At 40.7% G+C, this 22,998-nt stretch overlaps 1 protein-coding gene across 1 annotated transcript in view; it reads left to right on the forward strand.

Moving 5' to 3' along the window:
• Positions 1 to 962: 962 nt before the first annotated feature.
• Positions 963 to 22,998, forward strand: part of LOC138746146 (voltage-gated potassium channel KCNC2-like) — a 95,088-nt gene continuing 73,052 nt past the window's right edge. The window contains exon 1 of the mRNA XM_069904051.1: positions 963 to 1,901. Coding sequence (XP_069760152.1) covers positions 1,356 to 1,901 — 546 coding nt within the window. The 5' untranslated portion in view covers positions 963 to 1,355. The remainder of the gene's footprint in view (positions 1,902 to 22,998) is intronic.

Genomic DNA, 22,998 nt, shown 5'->3' on the forward strand with positions numbered 1-22,998 from the left:
ATCAGAGCTCATTTTATTGGGACTGACTGAACCTGCCGGTTTAATTTCTCACACTTCACCAGTTTGCACATTCTGCGTTCCTACTTAGAAACATTTCATGAGGCTCCTTAAGCCGCGTTTAGGGTTTTCAACAGAACAGCGCAAGGTGTTGCGATTCTATTAATAAAACCTGACCGTACACCGTGTCAATTTCAACCTTGCTCTGTGACTGTTGCAACGTCGAACGAACGGACCCGCCACCATCACGTACATTCATCAAGTCTGGATAATCCAGTGCCTTGAACGCTGCAAACCCTTGATGGGAAGGAACTCTGTCTGATCAGCGCAGGCTGTTGCGAGTTGGCAAGAGACTCACCTGTAGCTAGAGGCCGCTTTGCCTCCATCTGTTGAGCGGGCAGCCTGAAGCCTGTGACCTATCGATGGCTGGAAGTTTAACGCTGACAGTGGCTTACATGGTCTAATATGCGAGCAAAGCATGAATAGTTATTTTTAAGACGTGTTTTCGGTAGGATCCTCCATTGAAGGCGTCTGTGTGAATCGCCTGCTGTTTATGCAACGATTGCACGGGGGAAACAGCGAAACGCTGGTATCTCACCCAAACCATACGTGCACCTCGGAAGGCAGTGGTCAGATTTCAAGACTAGACAGCGCTCTTAAAGGTGAGAAGAAGGCGGGTGACTCGGAGAGAGAAATAAACACGCGAGACGGTCTCAACCCAAGAAGTTGCTGGGTCCAAGTTTAGCCCCGGACACAAGCCGGACTGAACCGTCTTTGCGCAGCGAATACAAACCCCAATATTATTATTTTCTCTCTCTCCCCCTCCCCAAAAGAGAGAGAGAGAGAAGAAAACCTGTCTGGTCCTCTATTTCCACCCGTGCCTCTCATTCTCAGCGACCTTCAGGGGCGATCTGGACATAACAGGAAGAAGGGACGCTGGAAAATAACAGCGAGGCATTACGTGGTTGTCGGGAGCAGGGTGTAGTCTCCCGCTGTTCCCAGCGAGGAAAACACGGTCACGCACTTTCAGGGAAAATCATGCGATCACTTAGCTCGCTCTCACACTCTCCGAGGTCGACTGCACCCAAGGAGGGATCTGGTCAACACTGAGCAGCAGTGTCATTCCGTTTGACTTCACCTGGCCGCCTCACTGTCTGCGAACGGCAGCAAGAGGGGTTCAGCGTTCCGCTTTCTCCTCCTGGTTGGCCGCGGGGGGAGGGAGGGAGAGAGAGAGAAACATTACAGGTGAAAACTGCAACAACAACAAAATACCACCCCTCCCCTCCCACACCTCCCCAAAAAAGGAGAAAGAAATAAGCTGCGGATCTCTTTTTCCGAGTCATGTCTGAACCGGAGAGATGGGCAAGATCGAAGGGAACGAGAGAATAGTTCTCAACGTTGGGGGAACTCGGCATGAAACATACAGGAACACGTTGAAGACCCTCCCCGGGACCCGGCTAGCGCTGCTCGCCGACTCCGACAGCCAAAGCAACGCCGAGAACGACCCCAAAGTGAACCAATATTTCTTCGACCGTCACCCGGGGGTCTTCGCTTATGTCCTCAACTACTACCGGACGGGCAAGCTGCACTGCCCTGCCGATGTGTGCGGGCCACTTTTCGAAGAGGAACTCGCCTTCTGGGGGATCGACGAGACCGACGTGGAGCCTTGCTGCTGGATGACTTACAGGCAACACCGGGACGCCGAGGAAGCCCTCGACATCTTCGAGACGCCCGATCTCCTGAGCGGGCAGGTCCAAGACGGCGAGGACGAGGCGGAGCTCAACAAGAGACTGGGCATCGAGGAGTGCAGCCCCGGCGGCGCCGCTAAAACCAGGCGCTGGAAGAGATGGCAGCCGAGGATATGGGCACTCTTTGAGGATCCATACTCTTCCAGAGCTGCGAGGGTAAGGAGGGAAACGGCTGAATAAAGGAGTCACTTTTGGAGGAGGAGGAGGAGGGGGCTAACCTTGATTTTTTTTGGGTTTTGGAGAGGGTCTCACTCCTCAAACTAAGCTAATGGATGTCTTTACTGACAGGGTCGTGCGTTACCTGGGTATTATCCATTTTCTTCAATGGAAAGTGTTACAGGTTGCACAGTTATTCCTGAAATGAGTAATGAATGCATGCTCCACACCAACACGGAGAGTTTACACTTGCTCGTGTTATTGCGCCCCACGCCTCAATCTGATGGCACTCCGAGTGATTTCATTTTTATTTGTGCACGGGTTTCGCCATTCCTGATTGGTCTTGAGAAGGTAGCGCTCAGCGACTTTCTTGCTGCCTTGTGAAAGGTACTCCCACTGTGCAAGGTAGGGAACTCGCTGCTAGGCGGGGAATTCCAGGTTGGCAGTCACGTCGACAGACAACCGCGATAGATTTCTCCAAGCCCCGATGCTATTCGGGCTGGGATCCCCTGGCACCTGCAGGCGAGGTTTGGGAAGCAGTGGGGAAGAAGTCTCGCCAGCAGAAGACACGCTCACAGAAACCAAGGGAGCGGATAAGTATGAAGGTGGACAACGGGGGTGCGGCTGAACGTGTGGGTTGCATTCACCTGGACGGAGTTAAAAAAAAACTTTTTGGAGTGTTGTTGTATCTTTATTCACGAGGAACGAATTCCATCGCACTCCTGGCTTGTGCCGGTGGAGGCTGTGAGGGGGCAGGATGTGAGTGAGTCAATCGCTGAAGGATACTCCGCCTTTGACCTGCATCTTTCGCTACAGCAGTGATGTAGTTGGTCCAGATAAGTTTGCATCAATAGCGACTTCTCAGATGGCGTGGATGCGGTGACATGGGGGGGGGGGGGGGGGGGGCAGACTGTCATTAATTTTAATTACGGCAATCTAAATCAGCTATGTGTGGATAACTTTTTCCATATAGAATTGAATGTTGACTTGTAGTCAGCGTGTACTGTAATAATCACAGACAATTTATGCCATCCAGCAAATTTCTTTTGTTAATATTCTGAAAAGAAGTTGGGTGCATGCGAGTTCGTCGCAAATTTAAGTTTAAAATACCATTAACGATATTGGCTATAAATAATCGATTGACTTTCGAGCCAACAAACGTGTAGAATAACTTTAAATGTGAGTTCTTTTTTAGTAACGATTGCAATATCCAACAATGGATAGGCGTATCTGCTCAATGGTTATTAATTCTACCTCCTATAAATGCCTCAGTAAATTAACACCACCTTTACAGATTAAAATTCAAATCGAACGCCGGTTGCAACCTGTTGCAGTTTCAAAAGATTGTTTAAAAAAACGTATTTAATCCTGGTTTTTTTTTGGTAAGATTGCGCTAAATTCCGGTGTCCTAGTCCTTTGGAAAGAAATCTAATTTCATTCTGCCAGCCAGCCAAACCAAAAGGCGATCGTCTCAAAAAGTTGAGTCTAGCAACTTCAGAAATAACACTCCACGATATACTCATAAAATGAAACTGAGAATGCAAAGTGCGAAAGAAAGACGGATTAAGACACTTTCCCTGATTTCACGTTCACAGACAATTGCTTTGAGTCTGTGAAAGCCAGTCCATCAACCTTTCTCTTCTGCAACCTGTTAGGTTTGATGGGTCTGTCCCTTGGGTTATTCAGCTGATTGGAAAGACCATGCTTTTAGTCACAAGAATGAGTCAATATTAATGCAAGGTAAGCGTCTCCAGGCCGGAGAAAATGGGAACGTGATTTTAAGTGCTTGGAAAGGCTGATTGGAATGTCCTTTTAAGGGGGATTTGCAACCGCGTTGACAAAACAGCAGAATAGGTGCATGCATGCAACGTCTCTGGGGTGGGAACGAGTCTGCCAGCGAGGGAGCCATTGCTCTGGTTGTCGGAGTGAATTGCACAGATTTAAAGTGCATTCTATTTTTGTCAGCACGTGATGATATATTTGCAACGACAGTTTCAACCCATTCGCTGAGAGAATAACGCCGGGGACAGACCCGCGTTACTCGGCGCCCCCGAAGCGCTGTGTTGGAATTTCCAAACTCATGTTTGGTGGTGGGGAGGGGGGGAGAGAGCGATGCCCAGGCATGCGGTGATTGACAGGAGCGCGGTGACGCGCCGCCTCCCTCGCGGGCGCGCTTCGCTCGGCTGCCCGGCTCCGGTTGCCATGGCGACCGCCATCTCTTTGCACCGATATCTGCGCTCTTGGCTGGCGGGCTGGTACTACCCAGTGAGTCAAGAAAATAAAAGGGAAGAAAGGACACTCACACAAAAACCGTGCACGCGTTGTTTAGCACCATTAAAAAAAAATGCAGATCAAAGGGTTTCTTCCTCGCCGCGAATGTTTGATTGACATCACGGTCCTGGGCTCCTGAAGTGGCTCTCAGTTTCATGGCAAACAAAAAATGCAAACTCCCCTTCCATCTTGCAATGTCTTTAGGCTAGTAAATGTAATCAACGAGCTATGCAGGGCATATGACCCCCCCCCCCCCCCCTTCCTAACCACTCGCATGCCTAGGACACAGCTAAGTCGACTTGACTGATTCCACCCAAAGCTGCTGATTGCTTCATTCAGTTCCGAGCAATCTGACTTGGTCTGCACTGGATGAGGTGGCCGTGTATTGCTGCTCCATTTCACACACCAGTTCAGAAATAAGCATCACCCATGTTCTTTGTGTGAAGGAGAATTCATTCAGATTTTTCCAGGCTGTATTAACTGGAGGTTTGCAAATCAAATGATGGTCACTGGAGTTGCAACTTGGCCTCCATGCTCACTGAGCTCAAATAGTCACGCCTGCTGATATAAAGCAACAATATAAAGCACCAAAGTCTGCAGACACTGTGGTTGAAGTGAAAACACAATGCTGCAGAAACTCAGCAGGTCAAACTGTTTATACAGCAAAGATAAAAGAGCCATAATGTTTCCAGCTTTGAGCCTATCATCAAGGTACGAAGGGTTCAAGCCCGAAACTTATGTTATATACCTTTATCTTTGCTATATAAAGTGTGCTGTTTGACCGGGTAAGTTTCTTCAGCGTTGTGTTTTTACTATAAAGAAGCAGATATAAAGAGAGAGATTGCATCCGTTTAATTTGGTGAGGGTGGCAAGACTACCGTATATTTTGGCGTATAAGTTGATTCCCCCATTTTCAGCTTCATTTTCATGGTTTAAAAAAAATCATATATCGAATGTATAAGTCAACCTCCCCCCCCCCCCCCCCCCCCCAATTTTCTGTGCTGGAGATGGGTGTCCAGGCCTCCTAGCAACAACCCAAACTTTGTTGCAATACCCCAATGACTATGTAACAAATTAAGCAAGTTTTAAAAAAGGTTTTTTTAAAAAAAAGCTTTTGCTTCCGGCTGGGAAGATACTGAACAGTGCTGGGTCCAAGTCTTCAGCATCGGCTGCAGCCGCAGTCGGTGATGCCGACTCCATTCTCAACATCAGGCGCAGTGCCGGCCGTATCAGAGAAGTTGCCTCGCTGCCGAAGTGTGCTCGGTGCAAGAACTACGACTACATGTCGGCTCCCCAGCAGGTGCGGGGACCTCAGGTTCTACAATTGTAAAATGTCTTGGCGGGTCATGGCGGCGGTGGGGAAGTGTCGGGGAGTGGCGGCACCGGTGGTGTGGAGGTGCTTCGAGTTCGTCTTGTATGTCGAATCTGCGTCGAGTGAGTTTTTTTTTAGTTGTATTTAAGGTCTCATTTTTGTACATAGTGTATAAGTCGACCTCTGATTTTGAGTCCCCTTTGAGGGTTTCAAGACTCAACTTTCTGCCCTGAAATACTATGGGTGTGCTGGGTTTCATGACCATCTAGTTGTTTCATGTTCGCTGTTGCATCCTTCACTAGTGATTTGTTTATTTTGTTTAAATTCCCCAGTTGCTATAAGAAAATCAAGTTCACATTGCAGCACAGAAACAGCCTTAACCATCTGAGTAGCAGTGACCCATTTGAAGTAAAAGGGAAATGCAAGAGCACCAAAAAAAAGACATGAAGGAGCTCAGCAAGTCAGGTATCATCTGCGTAGGCAAAGGATTGAGCAACATTTTGGGTTGAAACTCTCCATCAGGTCAAAGAGTGCAAGGGAGAGATTAGCCAATACAAAGAGGTAAAGGGGAGGGGGGGAGGCGAGACAGCAGGTGGCAAGCGTGAGGAAGGGTTGAGAGGTAGGTGTGGGAGGGAAAGGTGGAGACAGCGATTTTAAAAATGGGAAGTGAGACAGCAAAGGGCTGCATATTGTGGAATCTGTTAAGAAAGGAAGGTAATGAGACAAGCCTTTTGGAGGGTTGATGGCCCACAAGATTGCAAGATATAGGAGCAGGAGAAGGCCAATTGGCCCATTGAGTCTGCTCCACCAGGGCTTGAGTGAGTGGATGTTTGGCAGATAGTTGTTGAGGGAAGAAACTAGGAAACGAGGGTGATGGAGCAATGGAAAGAAGGGTGTGTTAGTGGACCTCGCTGGATCAGGAGAGAGTAAGAAAGAGAGTGGGTTGAATTATTCAGTGTTTGTGCCATTGAGTTGTGGGCCTCTCAGGAGGAATATGAAGTTCTGTTAATCGAATTTGTATTTGGTTTCATGTTGAGGACAGACAGGTTAGTGTGGGAGTAACGAGCAACTGGGATCTCCAGATGGCCATTGTAGACAGAGTGGGGTTCTCAGCAAATTTGAAGTAAATTGTCCAAAATCAAGAGAGACAAAGTAACGGATTGAGTTTCTGATCTATTTGGATCATTGCCAACATGCTGAATCTAATTTAATTTAAATGAAACCCTGAATGGGAAATATGTAAGGCTAACAAAAGTGAAAAGTAAATGGAGTAGTGATTAGTAAACTGGTCACTATGTAAATTCATGAGTTTCTGTCTTATACTTAATTATAATTGCACATCTTCACTCTATTTCTAATTTAGGTTGACATGTTAAGAGCTCATTTCATGGTTTAACCCAGAGCTCTCTCATATTCCCCTGGGTTTTCCCAGATCAGAAGAAAATATATTTTGATGTGAGCATGCGGATATTAAAAATACATTTTCAACACTCCTGAGAATTTTTTTCTGAATTTAAAGACTGAATTTTCACTGACATTCATGCTATAAATAAATAAACATCAACCTTGTTCTTTTGTGAACCTGAATTCATTCAGACTTTTCTAGATTAATTGTCACTGGACATTTGCAAAGTAAATGATTGTCAATGGAATTGTAACTTATTCTAAATATTAACTAATCTTTAATAATGATGCTTGCTATAAAACTGCGATATAAAGAAACAAGGAAGAGATTGGATCAGTTTAACTTGGCGCGTGTGTTCAAGCTGTCAGTGTTAAAATCAGGAATTTAGTAACCCAAGAGACCATCTGTGGGAAAAGTAAAATGCTAATTACAGTTTTGCATCTATTTGATGTAGGTCACTTAAGGGTTATTTAAACAAATGCTTCCTTTACTAGTTCACATTAAGACTTGATATTTGGTATTCTAATGTTATTGTGCCCTCAGGATGTTTGGGACAAAGTCGTATTTCTTTCCTTTATTTTCCCCTGTGCTCCAACAGTTTTAAATTTAAAATCAAAATTCATGTACATTCCTGATTTTTATTCAAGATTATTTGTACAGGTTTTACCATGTGGAAATTACAGCACTTTTTATACTTCGTTCCCCCATTTCAGGGCACCATAATGTTCAGGACATTTGGCTTCACGGGTGTTTGTGAGTATTCAGGCATGTTAATTGCTTCATTGGTGCAGGTATAAGCGGCCTAGCTTTTGATCACTTTTAGAGTCTTTAGTTGCCAATTTTGAACATGAGGACCAGTTTTGTGCCAATCAAAGTCATAGAAGCCATTAAGAGGCCAAAAAACCAGAATGAAACAGTAAGAGACATTGTCCACAACTTAGGATGACCAAAATCAACTGTTCAGAACGTCATGAAGAAGAATGACCGCACTGATGAGCTCAGTAATGGCAAAGGGACTGGTAGGCCAAGAAAGGCCTTCATTGCTGATAACAGAAGAATTCTCATCACGATGAAAAAAAAATCTCTAAAACGCTTGTCCGACAGATCAGAACTCTTCAGGAGGCAGGAGTCGATGTGTCACTGACTACTGTCTGCAGAAGTCTTCATTGGAAAAAAATAGACTACACTGCAAAATGTAAACCACTAGTTGGCCACAGAAATAGGATGGCCAGATTACAGTTTGCCAAGAAGCATTTAAAATAGCCTACAGAATGCTGGAAAAAAGGTCTTGTGGAAAGATGAGACCAAAATGAACCTGTATCAGGATGATGGCAAGAGCAAAAGGTGGAGGCATTAAGGAACTGCCAAAGATCCAAAGCATACCACCTCACCTGTGAAGCATAATAGCAGAGGTGCACTTAATCTTCATTGATGGCAGTAGCAAAATGAATTCTGAGGTGTATAGAAAAATAATATCTGCTCAGTTTTGAGAAAATTTCTCCAATCTCATTGGATGGCGTTTCATCCAACAGCAAGTCAATGATCCCAAAACATACTGCTAAAGCCACAAAGGTGTTTTTCAGAGCTAAAAACTGGAAAATTCTTGAGTTGTCAAATCATTCACCCAATCTAAATCCAATTGAGCATGCCTTCTACATGCTGAAGCGAAAACCTAAGGGCACAAGTTCCAGAAACAAGCAGGTACTGAAGATGGCTGCAATAGAGGTCTGGGAGAGCATCACCAGAGAAGCTACTCAGTGATCCACTATAAATTAATTTCAAAGACTAGAAGTTACCAGAACGAAAGGCTTTTGATTGCTTAAAACTCTATGTACACTCATGTTGCTTGGCCTGAGTCCAGATCCCATATTGGGGAGGGGTTTGGGTGTAACTGCCTTTATTAGGGGATTCCAAGGAGAGGAGTCACTGGTACAGTCAACAAGGAGGCAGGCCACAATATATACAAATACTGTAACCTTGAATAAAGTCTGGAATGTCCACTTTAATCAAATGTGAATTGTTTGCTTACAAATTTAAAACAGTGGAGCACAGGGGCAAATAAAGGCAAAAAGTGTCTTTTTTTTCCCCCAAGCACTGTATATCATCTAGTGTTATGTTTGGAAAAATAGATGGTGCTTCTAAAATAAATAAAATCCATAATATTGCTCCAAGTTCAAATTAAAACATCTAATTTGATCATTTATTTCTTTGTTTTCTAAGCATATAATGATGAGATGGCAACAAATGTTTTGTAATTGAGACCCAGACATTGATTCATGAGTCACCTACAGTTTTATTACTCTTGAGGCAACTTATTAAGTGATAAAAGTTTTCTGCAGTTCCTTACCTTCGAGCTTCCATGAATGTGTTAATGTTGTTTTATCTGTATTGGGTGGATTTTTTTAAGTCTAGCAGCATGGAAAATGCTGCGACTGTTGAAAATTACTAAAAATTGAAACCGTACGGCATGAATACAGTAGTTTAATCCATGCAATAAAACATGGGGAAAAATTGAATCTTTCTAAGATCGCAAATAAATACCATTTTATTATCTAATTGCACCGAAACAATAATATAGCTACCATTTGTGTCAGATATAACTCTATGATGGAGAAAAGGAAAATTTTGATTAATAAGAATTGACACCTGCTTTAGCCTGAAATGAAGAATGAAAATGCTGCCCCTCCACCTTGTCATAAGACATGACTGCAAATGTACATTTCTTGTAAAAATATAATTGTGACTTTAAGTTGCTTAATATCCAAAAACACTTTTTTGTTAACTGAATGGTTCAAGCCTTCTATATTCCAACAAAAGAAATTAATAGATTTATTTTTACATTAAAATTGTAGGTTGATTAACACAATTAATGTCCAAAAACTCCAGGTGTTAGCCTTGCAGCTAAAAATTAACTCTAATAAAACTAAAACGACCTTAAGAAAATGACCTCCCTCGCTTCCTCCCTTCTCTCAAATCCAAAATCCAAAATCCAAACAGCTGCTGAAGATTCAAACAACACACACAACAAAACAATCATTTCTTAACCCAAACATATCTTCCTGTTGGAGTTCTTACCTCTTGCTCCAATCTTGTTAATGTAACTATAGTCAATACTTATAAACACTACGTAAATTTGCTAAAACTTCAGCCACATTATGAAAAAGAAATTTCTTTAAAATTTCTCTTACAGAAATATATAATATAAATCATTTTATACTAAGAGAAAAATAAATGTATAGCTCTCAATGTTTTTCACTTAGAAATATCATAGCTCGATGCTTTAATACAAAGAAAAATGTTTACATAACTACAAAACTAGAACCAGTGGATTTCTTACCCCATAAACCGTTGCTGACAAATGATATTTAACAGGTGTTAAATACCTTAAAGGTGATAATAGTTAAACAGTTTCAGTCACCGGGGAAAAGGTTCACAATTGGCATGATGTAGGGGGAGACCCTCGATGCAATTCCAGGAATCTTCAACCTAAGGTAGTGTGAGAAACAGAAAGAAGTACCTTCACAGAAATTGCTCGAGACAAAAACTGAGAACAAAGAACATTTATTAGACAACAATGCAAAGTTGGGTGCTTCCCCTTACCCTTACCCTGGGAATACACACACACACACACACACACACACACACACACACACACACACACACACACACACACACACACACACACACACACACACACACACAGGGGCTCACCCAACTTTTATACAGTTTATTTCAGTATAGAAGTACCCTCCCCCTTACATTCTTCTGCCTCCTGGATGAGTTTGGCATTAGGCAATCCTGTCTGCCTCCGTGCTGTTTCTGTGAACTTGGAGGACCAAGGGGTATCCTGTCGGTGTCCCATCATGTCATTGTCCTTATTGTCCTTATTCACACACCTGCCTTTGTCCTTATTCACACCTTCCCAACCCTCAGGGCTTACTAAAACTCTTATATGCAGAACTTGCTGACTCTGTCTAAGGCTAGAAGACCCTCATCTTATTCAGACTAACTTTACTTCTTACATTCTATTATCTACCCTTATCTTATTCATACTGGCTTTATTCATTACACATATATCCATACTAGCTTTCTTCATCCCTCATATTTTCATATTAGTTTTACTCATCTCTCACAGTAGCCACTTATTAAGACCACTGGAAAGTGTAATGCAGAGGCACTCAGGATATAATAGGGAGGGCTTGGAGCCATGCTTATACACTTCGACATTGCATCTCTGTATTTAGCCTGTTGCTTCAAAACTTTGGGGCAGTAATCTTATACAATCCTTAGCTGGCCATGACAAGTTTCCTTCTTTGATGAGCTTCACAAATCAGAAGATCCATGGTTTGATATTGATGCAACTGAATAATGACCATACATGGTCTCTGCCCCTGAGCCAGCTTGGGTGTTGGTGAGTGATGTGCTCTCTCAATCTCTGGCAGCGATGGGAGCAACTTCTTCCCAAAAACCATACAGAGAATCTCCAAAAAGAATTCTGCAATTTGCCCACTTTCAGTAGCGTTAGCTAAGCCCAGGACATATATATTCTGTTATCTGCTCCTGCCTTCCAGGTCAACTACTCTCCTGTTAACTTCAAATTACCGTCACTTAGTTTGGAGCATGTTTCTTCTAATCCATCGATACGCTTGGTCAAACTGTTCAGAATAAGCTCAAAAGATGATGATAAGTGATCACTGTGTTCCTGGGTTAAACACCAGACATCAAGTTTAGCACCAAACTGATTTAAAATAGCATTAAACTCATCAGATAATAACTGTCTATGCTGTTCCAGTAGTTCAGAAATAGCTTCTGTATTTAGATTAGCTGACGCTTCATCTTTCTTTCCAGATTTACCACTTCTTGGGGCCATTTTAGAATGTGTGAATAAAGGAGAGGAAATGCATCAAATATGAAGCCCTTCAGTTGTAAAATAGAAAAATATAGAAGTAGGTAGGAGCTGCTGCAGCCAATCGGAAGTCCCCGCAAGTATGACCTCACCAATGTCTTGTATAACTTCAGCATGATGTCCCAACACTTGTATTCAGTGCCTGACTGATGAAGGCAAGCATCCCAAATCTTCTTTGCACCACTCTGCCTATGTTTATGGGCCCACTGCATATAACATAATGTAACGAATGCTATTAAATTGTTACATCTTTTTAAGAATGATCACTGAAATCCTTGCAACTGAACCACTAAATAGGTTGAATAGAAATAAAGTTCTCCAGCTCTGTATCACTGAATGTTTTCCTTTTATTCATTAAAATCAAAAGGGTTTTAATAAGTGGCCAATTATATTATTCTGTATGAGACAGATGAAATATTTTTCTGTCACAATTTATATTCAGAGATAGTAAGATGATTTTTGAAAAATAGATGCAACAAGGGGGAATGATCATGGAAATAACTGCAAATTCTTGTTAGTTGGTAATAAGTGCAGCTGAAATAATCTGCACTTTTAAATTTAATTTAATTCCACCTTTATCACGATAAAAGTGAAACCGCTTTATTCAAATTAAGCCATTGCAACTTTGAATTACGTACTTTTTGTGATGTTTATGTTAAAGTAGTAATTCAGTGCCATTAGATTTTTCAACATGGTTATTTTACACAGATTATTATTAGGTTGTTAGATGAATTTGACCTGAGCCATTAACATTCCAGTTCTGGGACATTCTCGTGGCCAAATTTTAGTATGACATATGCCATCAATTTAAATAATAGAACTGTCTATCTAAATTAAATCTTGCTATCTTGATAATATATCAATGCATCTGGAGGAAATGCGCAAACTAAGTTTCAAAAGTAGCTGAATAAAAATTCAGTAAAAATGGTTGGATTGAATATCTCCTTTTTGGAAGCTACAGTGATCTAGAATGAACCAAATTTGATCAGTCTTCAGCTGGGTAATTACTCACAGATACAGTTAGATCTTAAATGGGGATTCAATATTCAGATGGAGATGGAGTCATACTCGTGATTAAAGATTTGAGGCTGGCTGAAACATCGGTTCCTGTGTGCCTATGTCATAAATGAGGGCCATATATTCTGCAGGGAACAAGGACTGTGATGGGTAAAGGAGACAATAAAGCTGCTTCGGCACATGTTGCTGGTCATCCTGTCCAGTCAACCTATTAAATCCTGTCAAATAATGTCAGTAGGTTGGTAGCAGATTATCTCCACTCCCATTTGTACTCACTCAGTCATCAAATTGAATCTCATTTTGTGGTACCACACTGATGAACCGAGACCAAGAATAAAAGCAGAGAAAGGAAAACAAATGGATTACTTTGGAACTGTTGTGACTGTTTGCATTGCAGGTGAACCAGACAACTTGTGCAGAGTAAGGAGTTGAATAATGGATTGATGTTTTTGTGAAGATGTATGGTTGGATATTGACCTGGACACCATAACAACTGAGAACATGTTATGCAATCTTTTTCATCCACCCCAACAATTACAACAGGGGTTTCAGTTTAACATCCCATCTTGGAGCAGCTATTTAATATTGGAATGAATCGTCAAATTAAATCGTGTCCTCTAGGTCCGTAATTCGATTTGTACTGACAGTTTAAATAATTAAAAAAGCAGTGCTGGGTGAGGAGAGACGCAATTTTTTTCTATTAAATTAGCCAAAAGCAAAGCTTCATCCCATTGAGTGTTCCAAGTATTCTCTATGTCTCTGTTCAGGTGGGGAACCTGACTTTTATAAGTAGTTAGGAATCATTAATAGAGGAGACAATGGAAACTATTAACTGATTGTTGCTGTTGGAATTCATTCTGAAATGTTACTCGAAAATTGGACGTAGGCACAGCTGAATATGAAATACAGCCAATCATTTGCATATTATCAATCTGTGCTGTGCATATCTGTGACAACAGCAATTTGTATTTATGTAGCATGTTTATTGCAGCCAAATGTTCTGAGGTATTGCACAAAAATATTGTTAACAAATTTGACATTGTGCTAAGAGAGTCTCTTAACACGTTTGATTAAAGGTGGTGGGCTTTAAGGATCATACGGAGAAAAAAGTAGATGGTGATGGACTACATCGTTGAATCATGGTAGTGTTCAGACAACCACTGTATGCGGAGTCACCATTCGTGATGTGTAAATGAAGGAATAGGTGTCTTGCCTCCAAGTGTTGACATTGTTTGTCTTGGAGACCCATGCATTTCCTGTCCCAAAATGGACTTTGGATGTTCTGCCGTGAAACTTACCAAAATAGGACACACAACAGTGGAGGAAGTAGATAATTAAGCCACTGGTCACTGGGTTATGCTTGACAGTGTCAAGCTTTTGGAATTACATTTAGAATAATCCTTCAGAGTTCTGAATTGGGCATTGTGGTCAGTAGTGAAGGAACATAATTCACACTTGCCTCAGAATACACAACTCTAAAGTGCTTAGTTCTTATGTTGATTATGTGCAGGCCCATCTGATTTTCTGTTCAATAAAAATCTTTGCAATATTCATGGTGGTGATTCAGAGAATATCTGGTAAAAATGAATGTGCTTTTGTTGGATTTGGTCAATATCTGACACCTGTGCTGTCCAACTTTTACTCCAGGCCAGCACATTGTTCAGACCTTGAAAGATCTTTTTGTTGATTTAATTTTTAATTTTGTGCAATAACAGGCCCTTCTGGCTCAGAACTCCATGCTGCCCAAATAAACACACGTGACCAATTCACCTACTGAGCATGTATGTCTTTGGAATGTGGGAGGAAACCAGAGTACTTGGAGAAAACCCATAGAGGCTCAGGGAGAACATACAAACTCCTTATAGACAGCACTGGATTTGAACCCAACCACTGGTGCTGTAACGGTGTTGGATTAACCATCACACTGCCATATTTTGCAGCATAATAAAACATTCATATGTCAAAATAAATATATATATATATATATATATATATAGATCTCAACTTAGGAAAACAATAAGATGGTAGAGGTCTGAATAAGTTGATTAAATTCCAATATTTTAACTTCATCATTGCAATCTGGTGATTCTGTCAGGGTAAAAAAATTCAGTGAAGTGCAAAAGAGAGCTGAAACGGTCACTCGTTTGGATTTTTTAAAAAAAGTTTTGTTGTACTGTTAGCCCTGCAAGGCATCCTGAGATGTTCCTGCCCCGTTCATAAATACCACATCTCACTCCAATCCTCGGATACCTGTACATGATCCTCATCAGGACCTATTCCTATTGGCCTTCTAACACATCACCCACCTGTGTTGTACCTCTGGTGCCAGGACTATAGGATGTGCAATGTTATGAGGCCCTCAAGTACAATCGACAAAGGCCTTCTTTTAGCGAGTTTATCCCAAAGCTCATCACTTAACAATAAATAAAAATCTTGTTGTTCTCAATATCACTGAAGCTATTGAAAGTGCTTCATTGTGTCATGGCTCTATATTAGAATCTTTATTCCCTTTACAGTTTTAATGACTTCAATCCCAATTACCAGAGAAATATCTCCTACTTCAATATTGCTCTTTTAAAAAGAATCAACATTTAGCTTAAAAAGGTTTCATTTTGAACTTTCATTTAGTAATCAGATTGACTCCGTATCAAGGAAAGTAAAGCTACTTTTTGCCAATTTTACAACTTTTGCCATTTGCTCTGTTGCCTAAGAATCCAGTAGCAACTGTAAAGATAGTCAGAAAGTGTAATACTCAAATATCACGTGGGCCAGGGCATGGCTTGAAAACAGTACATGCTTTTTTTGCTTTATTACTTTTAAACGGAATAAAGTATTAGAGACATGACTAGTAAGGACACGAGTGCTTGTGACCTGACCACAGGATGTATTCACTGAAATTACTTCACTAACTCAGTATTAAAGCACCTCTTGGACAGAATGGAATAAAGTAAAAGTACCTTCATAATTCTGTCTTTTTTATAAAAAAAGGAATTTTAATGTACTTGTCAGATTCATTTGTACAGTAAAATGAACCAGTGAACCTAATATTTTTATAAATCTTGTTTATAAATTGGTATTAAAAATAGACATATATTCGGTGATCAATGAGTTATTAAAAATAATTATCAAAAAACCCACTGAGGCAACTAAGATGCACTGTTCACATCAAAGGGTGTCTTTATAAAAATAAATGCGTGGCAACCCTTTTTTTTACAAACATGCTGTAAAGATAAATGAATCGCATCCAAATGCTTTGAAACATCAATTGTTCATGACATTGTCATGGCAACAATTGCCAACAGATTTTCGGAAATTTATTCTTGATGAAACAATGAGAATAACTCTGGCATAGATTCCCACTTGGTTGGTGCGATGACTAAAATGGTCACGTCAACGTCACTTTTTGATAATGGATGCAAATTTCCCAAGTGCTATCCTCAGTAAATCATCTTACAGCGGCAGAGGTTTTCAGCACCAAAAACTGAATGAAAAAATGTAAATAAATCATGAAGGCAAGCAGGAAATTTGTGTGGTGAGATAAAGCATTTATTAACCTGGAGTGAATTTAAATTAAAAGTTTAGCGTTGGTTCAATAAAAAATGTATGTAAATGAGCATCATTCATAAGTACAGTAAAATCCCCGGTATCCAGAATTCAAGCGACTGGCAAAAAAAAAAAAAATGGAGGAATTAAATAAATAAATAGAAGTCTAAGTAAAAGTTTAAAGCATAAAAGTAAATGTTCTCCAAAGCAACACATCTTGGGGAAGATGGAAGCAAACATTCAGCCGGCAGAGCATCTCGATCGTGCAACTGTTCGAATAAAGTTGTGTTTGAATAAAATGGTGTTGCCCAGGATGAAGAGCTGGCTGATGTTGTTCACCACTGGGGCGACTCTTCCAAAGTGTCTCCCTATCCCTGCCTATTAAGAGTCTTCAAATGTATTAGTATTAAGTATATTAGTAAGACTTGATCTGTAAACTTGGGGGAGGGTGTTTAATTATGATGGGTGCAAGGTGTAGTGGTTAGCCAAAGCCAGTGACTGGGATTTGAAATTAAATTTAAATTTTTTAAAATATGGGAATTACCTGATTAAAGTGAACTTTACATAATTAAGAACTCCAATACTTTTTTCAGATTCAATTTTGCACTGTCTTTTGTATTTTAGACTGTTTATTCTTAATGCAGTTGTCTCAGGCAACTGTAAAATTCTAATATCTGACATGGGTGCTGGATACCGGGGATTTTAATAATAAACAAGATATAATAATACATTTTTTATCTTAACTATTGTCAAGCATCCAATAGTGAATGGCACACAAAGTATCATTAGTGATGTAATTGATCAATGAGAATTCAAAACACATAATTAAGATTCTGTCTTTTATTTCCAAGTGCATACCATTCATTCTTGCTCTGACTCCCTCCATTAATTTTAAACTATCAGATTGTTTGTACAAGAACTATTGCTGGATGAGCCAACGATTCTCATTCTCCGCCAACGATTCCATTTTTTCCCCCCACAAACAACTACCTGAAAAGGCCCCTGATGGTTCTCAAAACCTTGCTGTCATATTAAACCCTGAATTGAGTTTTGCATCTCATATCTCTGCCATTGTTTTGATTTCCAATCCTGAAATATCCCAAATTTCCAACTGAAACTGCCATTTAAGTTTCTTCTGGTTAGTCCTGACTGACCTCTCCCAATCAAATACCTGCACTCGTGGGCCAACAATCATCCCACATCAACATTATCATTCTAACATTGCCATTCTTCTTTTCAAACCTTTCCAGGTTCTCACTTCATCCTATGTTTATCATCACTTCTATTCCTGTAACCCGGAAAGATCTGCCCTCCTCCAATCCGAGCCCCTTAAATCTTACCAAAAGTAATATTTGGCACAGAACGTGTGTTCGGTTTTGTTAAGTTGCATTTCTTAATACATGCGTGGATGGCGAGGCTTCGCATTATGGAAAATTGCAATACGAATAGTTTTCACATCATGCAAACTCAACCCCCTCCCTTCCCCCCCCCCCCCCCCCTTGGTGGTACGGTGTGAAGTGAGAGAGCAAAAATAGTCATCCACGTCATAGGATGTGTATTGCTGGTGTGATACATTCAAGGAGCCGATGAAGAAGACGGTGTGTGTAGAATGAGCTCTCTCTTGGCTAATTGTGTTTACAATTTTGCACCCGTAACTCAAAGCTCTGGAAATATTCCAGGAAGTTCCAGAGCATCACTGCAGGATGGTAATTTGATACGATGGGTCGGTTTCACCCATCACCTAACGACACTGCCTTTCACTTCCATTTTTTCTCCAATTATGACAAGAAGTCGTAAATCTATACAGAGTAGTCTTCTCAGGTTTGACAAATGCTGCAGAAGAAATCCTTTCATGCTACCTTATTTCTGTGAAGAAAATTGTAACAAAGACAGTTTTGGTTTTCAGTGCCAGGAATTGTTTCAGCGAGTTTCTATTTTAGGATTTCAATGAAGAGGTCAGATTTGAGTGGTGCTATTACACATTGAAACATTTTTAATGAAATTATGAAAAAAGATATTAGATTGATTTTGGTAGTTTCATTAGTGAAAGTTTATTTACTTATTGAAAAGTATGGAAAATATAGTTTAATTAGATATCACATTTTTAAAAGTTATACCAACATTTAAAAGTCTATGCTTGACATGCAGACTAAATTTAGTAAATGGTCTTGTCATGGTTTCTAGGATAACATTATTATCCGGTGGCAGCTATTTATTTGCAACCAACTGCACTATCTGGTGAGTTTACTGAATAAGGAGGGTAATTTCATTTTAAATATTTAATTTTTTAAAAAATTTAACATAATTTTTTCAAACTTCTAGCAGTAGGCATATAGTACAAGATAGTATAGTATAAACAGATCTACGTCCACTCAGGTAATTATCTAACCAGCTACAAATGGTTAAATAGAATCTACTAACTCAGCTTGTGGAACCTGGGGATTGAACTCTGGGTTTTGTTAAAGACACAGCATGCAGTTCCCATTAAGTACAGTGTGTATGGACTTTGACTGAGGGTTTTTGAGGAAAGGGCCATGGTGCCAAAGTAATATGTTCCATCAGAGTCCAGGATGTAAAGCCCAACTGGCCTTGTCCAGCATGCATCCTAGACCAGAAAGCACAATCTTGCTCTGCTTCCATATTACTTCATTCATGCTCCCCAATGTTAGCAAATGTCCACATTAACTTATTATTACATAGCCACCCAAATCTCCTGTGGTAGGGAATACAAGAATTTCCTCTTGCTCCCTGAGATATATCGCTTAGGTTTAGATTTGTGGTTCTACCCACCTGCGCTCATGAAATACCCATACACTGCACATTCTGTGTATCCCCCCTTCTCAGAGCTGATGCAGGCTCCTTTCCACCATCAGATTGGCTGACCTGCTGAGTTTGCTTTTGCTCCATATTCCATCATTTACAGTTGTTTGTGTCTCGTTGTGTCCTGTCATTTTAAATACCTTCACCAAACTATTCTGTGGTATTGATATTCTAATAAGTCATCTTGTATTCATGGAATCGGACAGCTTCCTTAACACTTATGGATTACGACCTATCATTGTTCACTAGTCACATGACACAGACCCAGGAAAACCTCCTATTGCTTGACTACCAAAGGTGTCATGGAGACGCAAGAGACTGCAGATGCTGGAATCTGGAGCAATAACTAAGGTGCTGGAGTAATGCCGTGGGTCAGCAGCATCTGTGGAGGGAAATGGTCTGGCCCAAGATCTTGTATCTAGACTGCTGTCAAGTGACTATTGAAAGTGCCAAGTCTCTAAGTGAAACCACGGAACTATAACCCTGGTAAAACACAAAAATCTGCAAACACCACGGTTGAACGCAATGCTAGAGAAACTCGGCAGGTCAAACTGTGTACTTTACATCACCAACGTTTCAGGCTTGAGCCCTTCATCAAAATAACTTGATGAAGGGCACAAGCCCGAAATGTGAGCTATGTATCTATCTTTGCTGAATAAAGTACAGTGTTTGACCTGGCGAGTTTCTCTAACATTGTGTTTTTACTTCAAACATGGTGTTTGCAAATTTTTGAGTTTTACCCCTAACTGTGACTAGTTAGCCTGAGATTATTAGCAGGGAATGTACTTGAGTTTATTATGAGTCGTTACAGATTACAGTACTTGGAAAATGATGATGTAATACATTTATCATTACAGTTTTATGAGAAGAGAATATTTTAGAATTGTTTTTTTCTTTGTACATTGCAGTTTTTTTAATTTGTTATCAAGATGGGAATATTTCTGGCAATGACAGCATTTATTATCCATTGCTCTTCGGGCCTGACAAATCAATTAAGAGTTAGCAGGTACCTTTTCCTGTTAACATTCATAACAAAGTAATAGTGTAATTATTGCCATTAATGAGACCAGTTTTCTTTTTTAAGTTATACATGTATTTCATTATTTGACCTTAAGTTCTGCACCTTCCTTAGTAATATTTGGATTTACATTTCTCAAATAATAATTGCTGGTCTAGTAACCCATTTTCAAGCCTGTAATTTATTCCAAATTGAGTGTGTTGGCAGAAGGTACTTTAGCTTGGCTTCGCAGATGAAGATTTATGGAGGGGATTGTCCACGTCTGCTGCAGGCTCGTTAGTGACTGACAAGACCGATGCGGGACAGGCAGGCACGGTTGCAGCGTTTGCAAGGGAAAATTGGTTGGTTGGGGTTGAGTGTTGGGTTTTTCCTCCTTTGTCTTTTGTCAGTGTGGTGGGCTCTGCGGTCTTCTTCAAAGGAGGTTGCTGCCCGCCGAACTGTGAGACGCCAAGATGCACGGTTGGAGGCGATATCAGCCCACTGGCGGTGGTCAATGTAGCAGGTACCAAGAGATTTCTTTAAGCAGTCCTTGTACCTCTTCTTGGGTGCACCTCTGTGTCGGTGGCCAGTGGAGAGCTTGCCATAGAACACGATCTTGGGAAGGCGATGGTCCTCCATCCTGGAGACGTGACCCACCCAGCGCAGTTGGGTCTTCAGCAGCATGGATTCGATGCTTGCAGACTCTGCCAGCTCGAGTACTTCGATGTTGGTGATGAAGTCATTCCAATGAATGTTGAGGATGGAGCGGAGACAGCGCTGATGGAAGCGTTCTAGGAGCTGTAGGTGATGCCAGTAGAGGACCCATGATTCGGAGCCGAACAGGAGCATGGGTATGACAACAGCTCTGTACACGCTGATCTTTGTGAGTTTCTTCAGGAGGTTGTTTTTCCAGACTCTTTTGTGTAGTCTTCCAAAGGCGCTATTTGCCTTGGCGAGTCTGTTGTCTATCTCTTTGTTGATCCTTGCATCAGATGAAATGGTGCAGGCGAGGTAGGTAAACTGGTTGACCGTTTTAAGTTCTGTGTGCCCGATGGAGATGTTGGGGGGCTGGTGGTCATGGTGGGGAGCTGGCTGATGGAGGACCTCAGTTTTCTTCAGGCTGACTTTCAGGCCAAACATTTTGGCAGTTTCCGCAAAACAGGACGTCAAGCGCTGAAGAGCTGGCTCTGAATGGGCAACTAAAGCGGCATCGTCTGCAAAGAGTAGTTCACGGACAAGTTGCTCTTGTGTCTTGGTTGACAACGGTGTGAAGCAAGGCTGCGTCTTCGCACCAACCCTCTTTACCATCTTCTTCAGCATGATGCTGAAACAAGCCATGAAAGACCTCGACAATGAAGACAGTGTTTACATCCGGTACCACACGGAATGCAGACTCTTCAATCTGAGATGCCTTCAAGCTCACACCAAGACACAAGAGCAACTTGTCCGTGAACTACTCTTTGCAGAAGGTACAGTGTACAGGTATTTGGTTTTTCAAAAAGCAAATAAAAAGCTGCTATCCAAAAACTTGTTGAATAAGATTAGGTTTCATGGGATTGGGAGTAAAGTCATCTAATGTATTGGAGCATCGTATTAAAAGTTTAGTTAACTTGGAGAAATTCCATAAAAATAAATGGGTTATCTTTTAGTTGTTGAGTCATAATCAATGGATGACACAATGGGATGGGAAAAAAAGTGCTTGGGACAGGAGCTATTTACAGTTTATATCAATGGCTTGCACTAACCAATCCAGATTACCTTATAATATAAAGATATATTGGAAGCAAAACTATGAGGCAGACATAAAGAGGTGGAAAAAATATCTAAAAAGATGAATAGCAAAGGGAGAAATGGAGTATAATCTAATGGAAAATCCATGAATGTATCCAGTTTGACAGGATAATAGCAGGATTTCTATTTAATTTTGAAAGATAATTAATGTACTGAGGAATATTTGCTTCCTTCTGCTTATCTTAGAAAATGAAAATGTATGTACAAGAAGCGGGTAAGAGGGCATGAGATATGATGACCTTTATTGCTTCCAGCAATTATCGAAGGATTTGGTGATATCATCAGATTGGTTTTTGCAGAAGCTGGAAATGCCCTTTGGGAAAAGATTGAGTACGGTGGGTTTTACTTCCCTGTGGCTTAGAAAAGCTAGAGATCAGGTTATTGAAACCTATAATATAATTGATGAAGTAGATGTTGGGCCATTTTCCCTGGCTTGAGATTCTGGAAACCAAAGCCATACTGTCTGGGTATGAGGTTTGATCAGTTGGGAATGAGATGAGAAGGTATTTCTTTATTCAGAATGTAATGGATCATTGGGGCTGAGAATAACTAACCCTCATTCTTGTGTCTCTAAATTTGAGTCTCCCTGTTCATTTGTCCAATAATTCTGAGGCCTTTTCCGTTTGAATAAGTCATTTTCTAAATTTTTTTTGCAGCTGCAATTTCTTCTCTCTTTATAGCTCAAATACCTAAGAAAAAAAATACAGTTTAAAAAAAAAAAAGATAATAACTTACACATAATTATTTGTTATGTAATTTAGATTGAGGGTCCGTCAGATTCAGTTCAGGGGTTTTTGCTGATATCCACTGACTATGGCTTCCCATGTTAATAACATGCCTGAATTATCAGTCGCAATCATAGCACTCTTTCCAGAATCTTTTATTCAATATAAAATGATGTTGATAAAAATCCAGCAATCGATAAATCACTGTGCTTTTATGAGTCATCTTTTAGAACGGTATGATGCATGCATTCCATGATGCTGATGTCAGCTACCAGTGACTCAAGTATAGTTAAGGCTCAAGTGAAAAAAA

Source organism: Narcine bancroftii, chromosome 11 (assembly GCF_036971445.1).
Source record: "Narcine bancroftii isolate sNarBan1 chromosome 11, sNarBan1.hap1, whole genome shotgun sequence".
NCBI lineage: Eukaryota > Metazoa > Chordata > Chondrichthyes > Torpediniformes > Narcinidae > Narcine > Narcine bancroftii.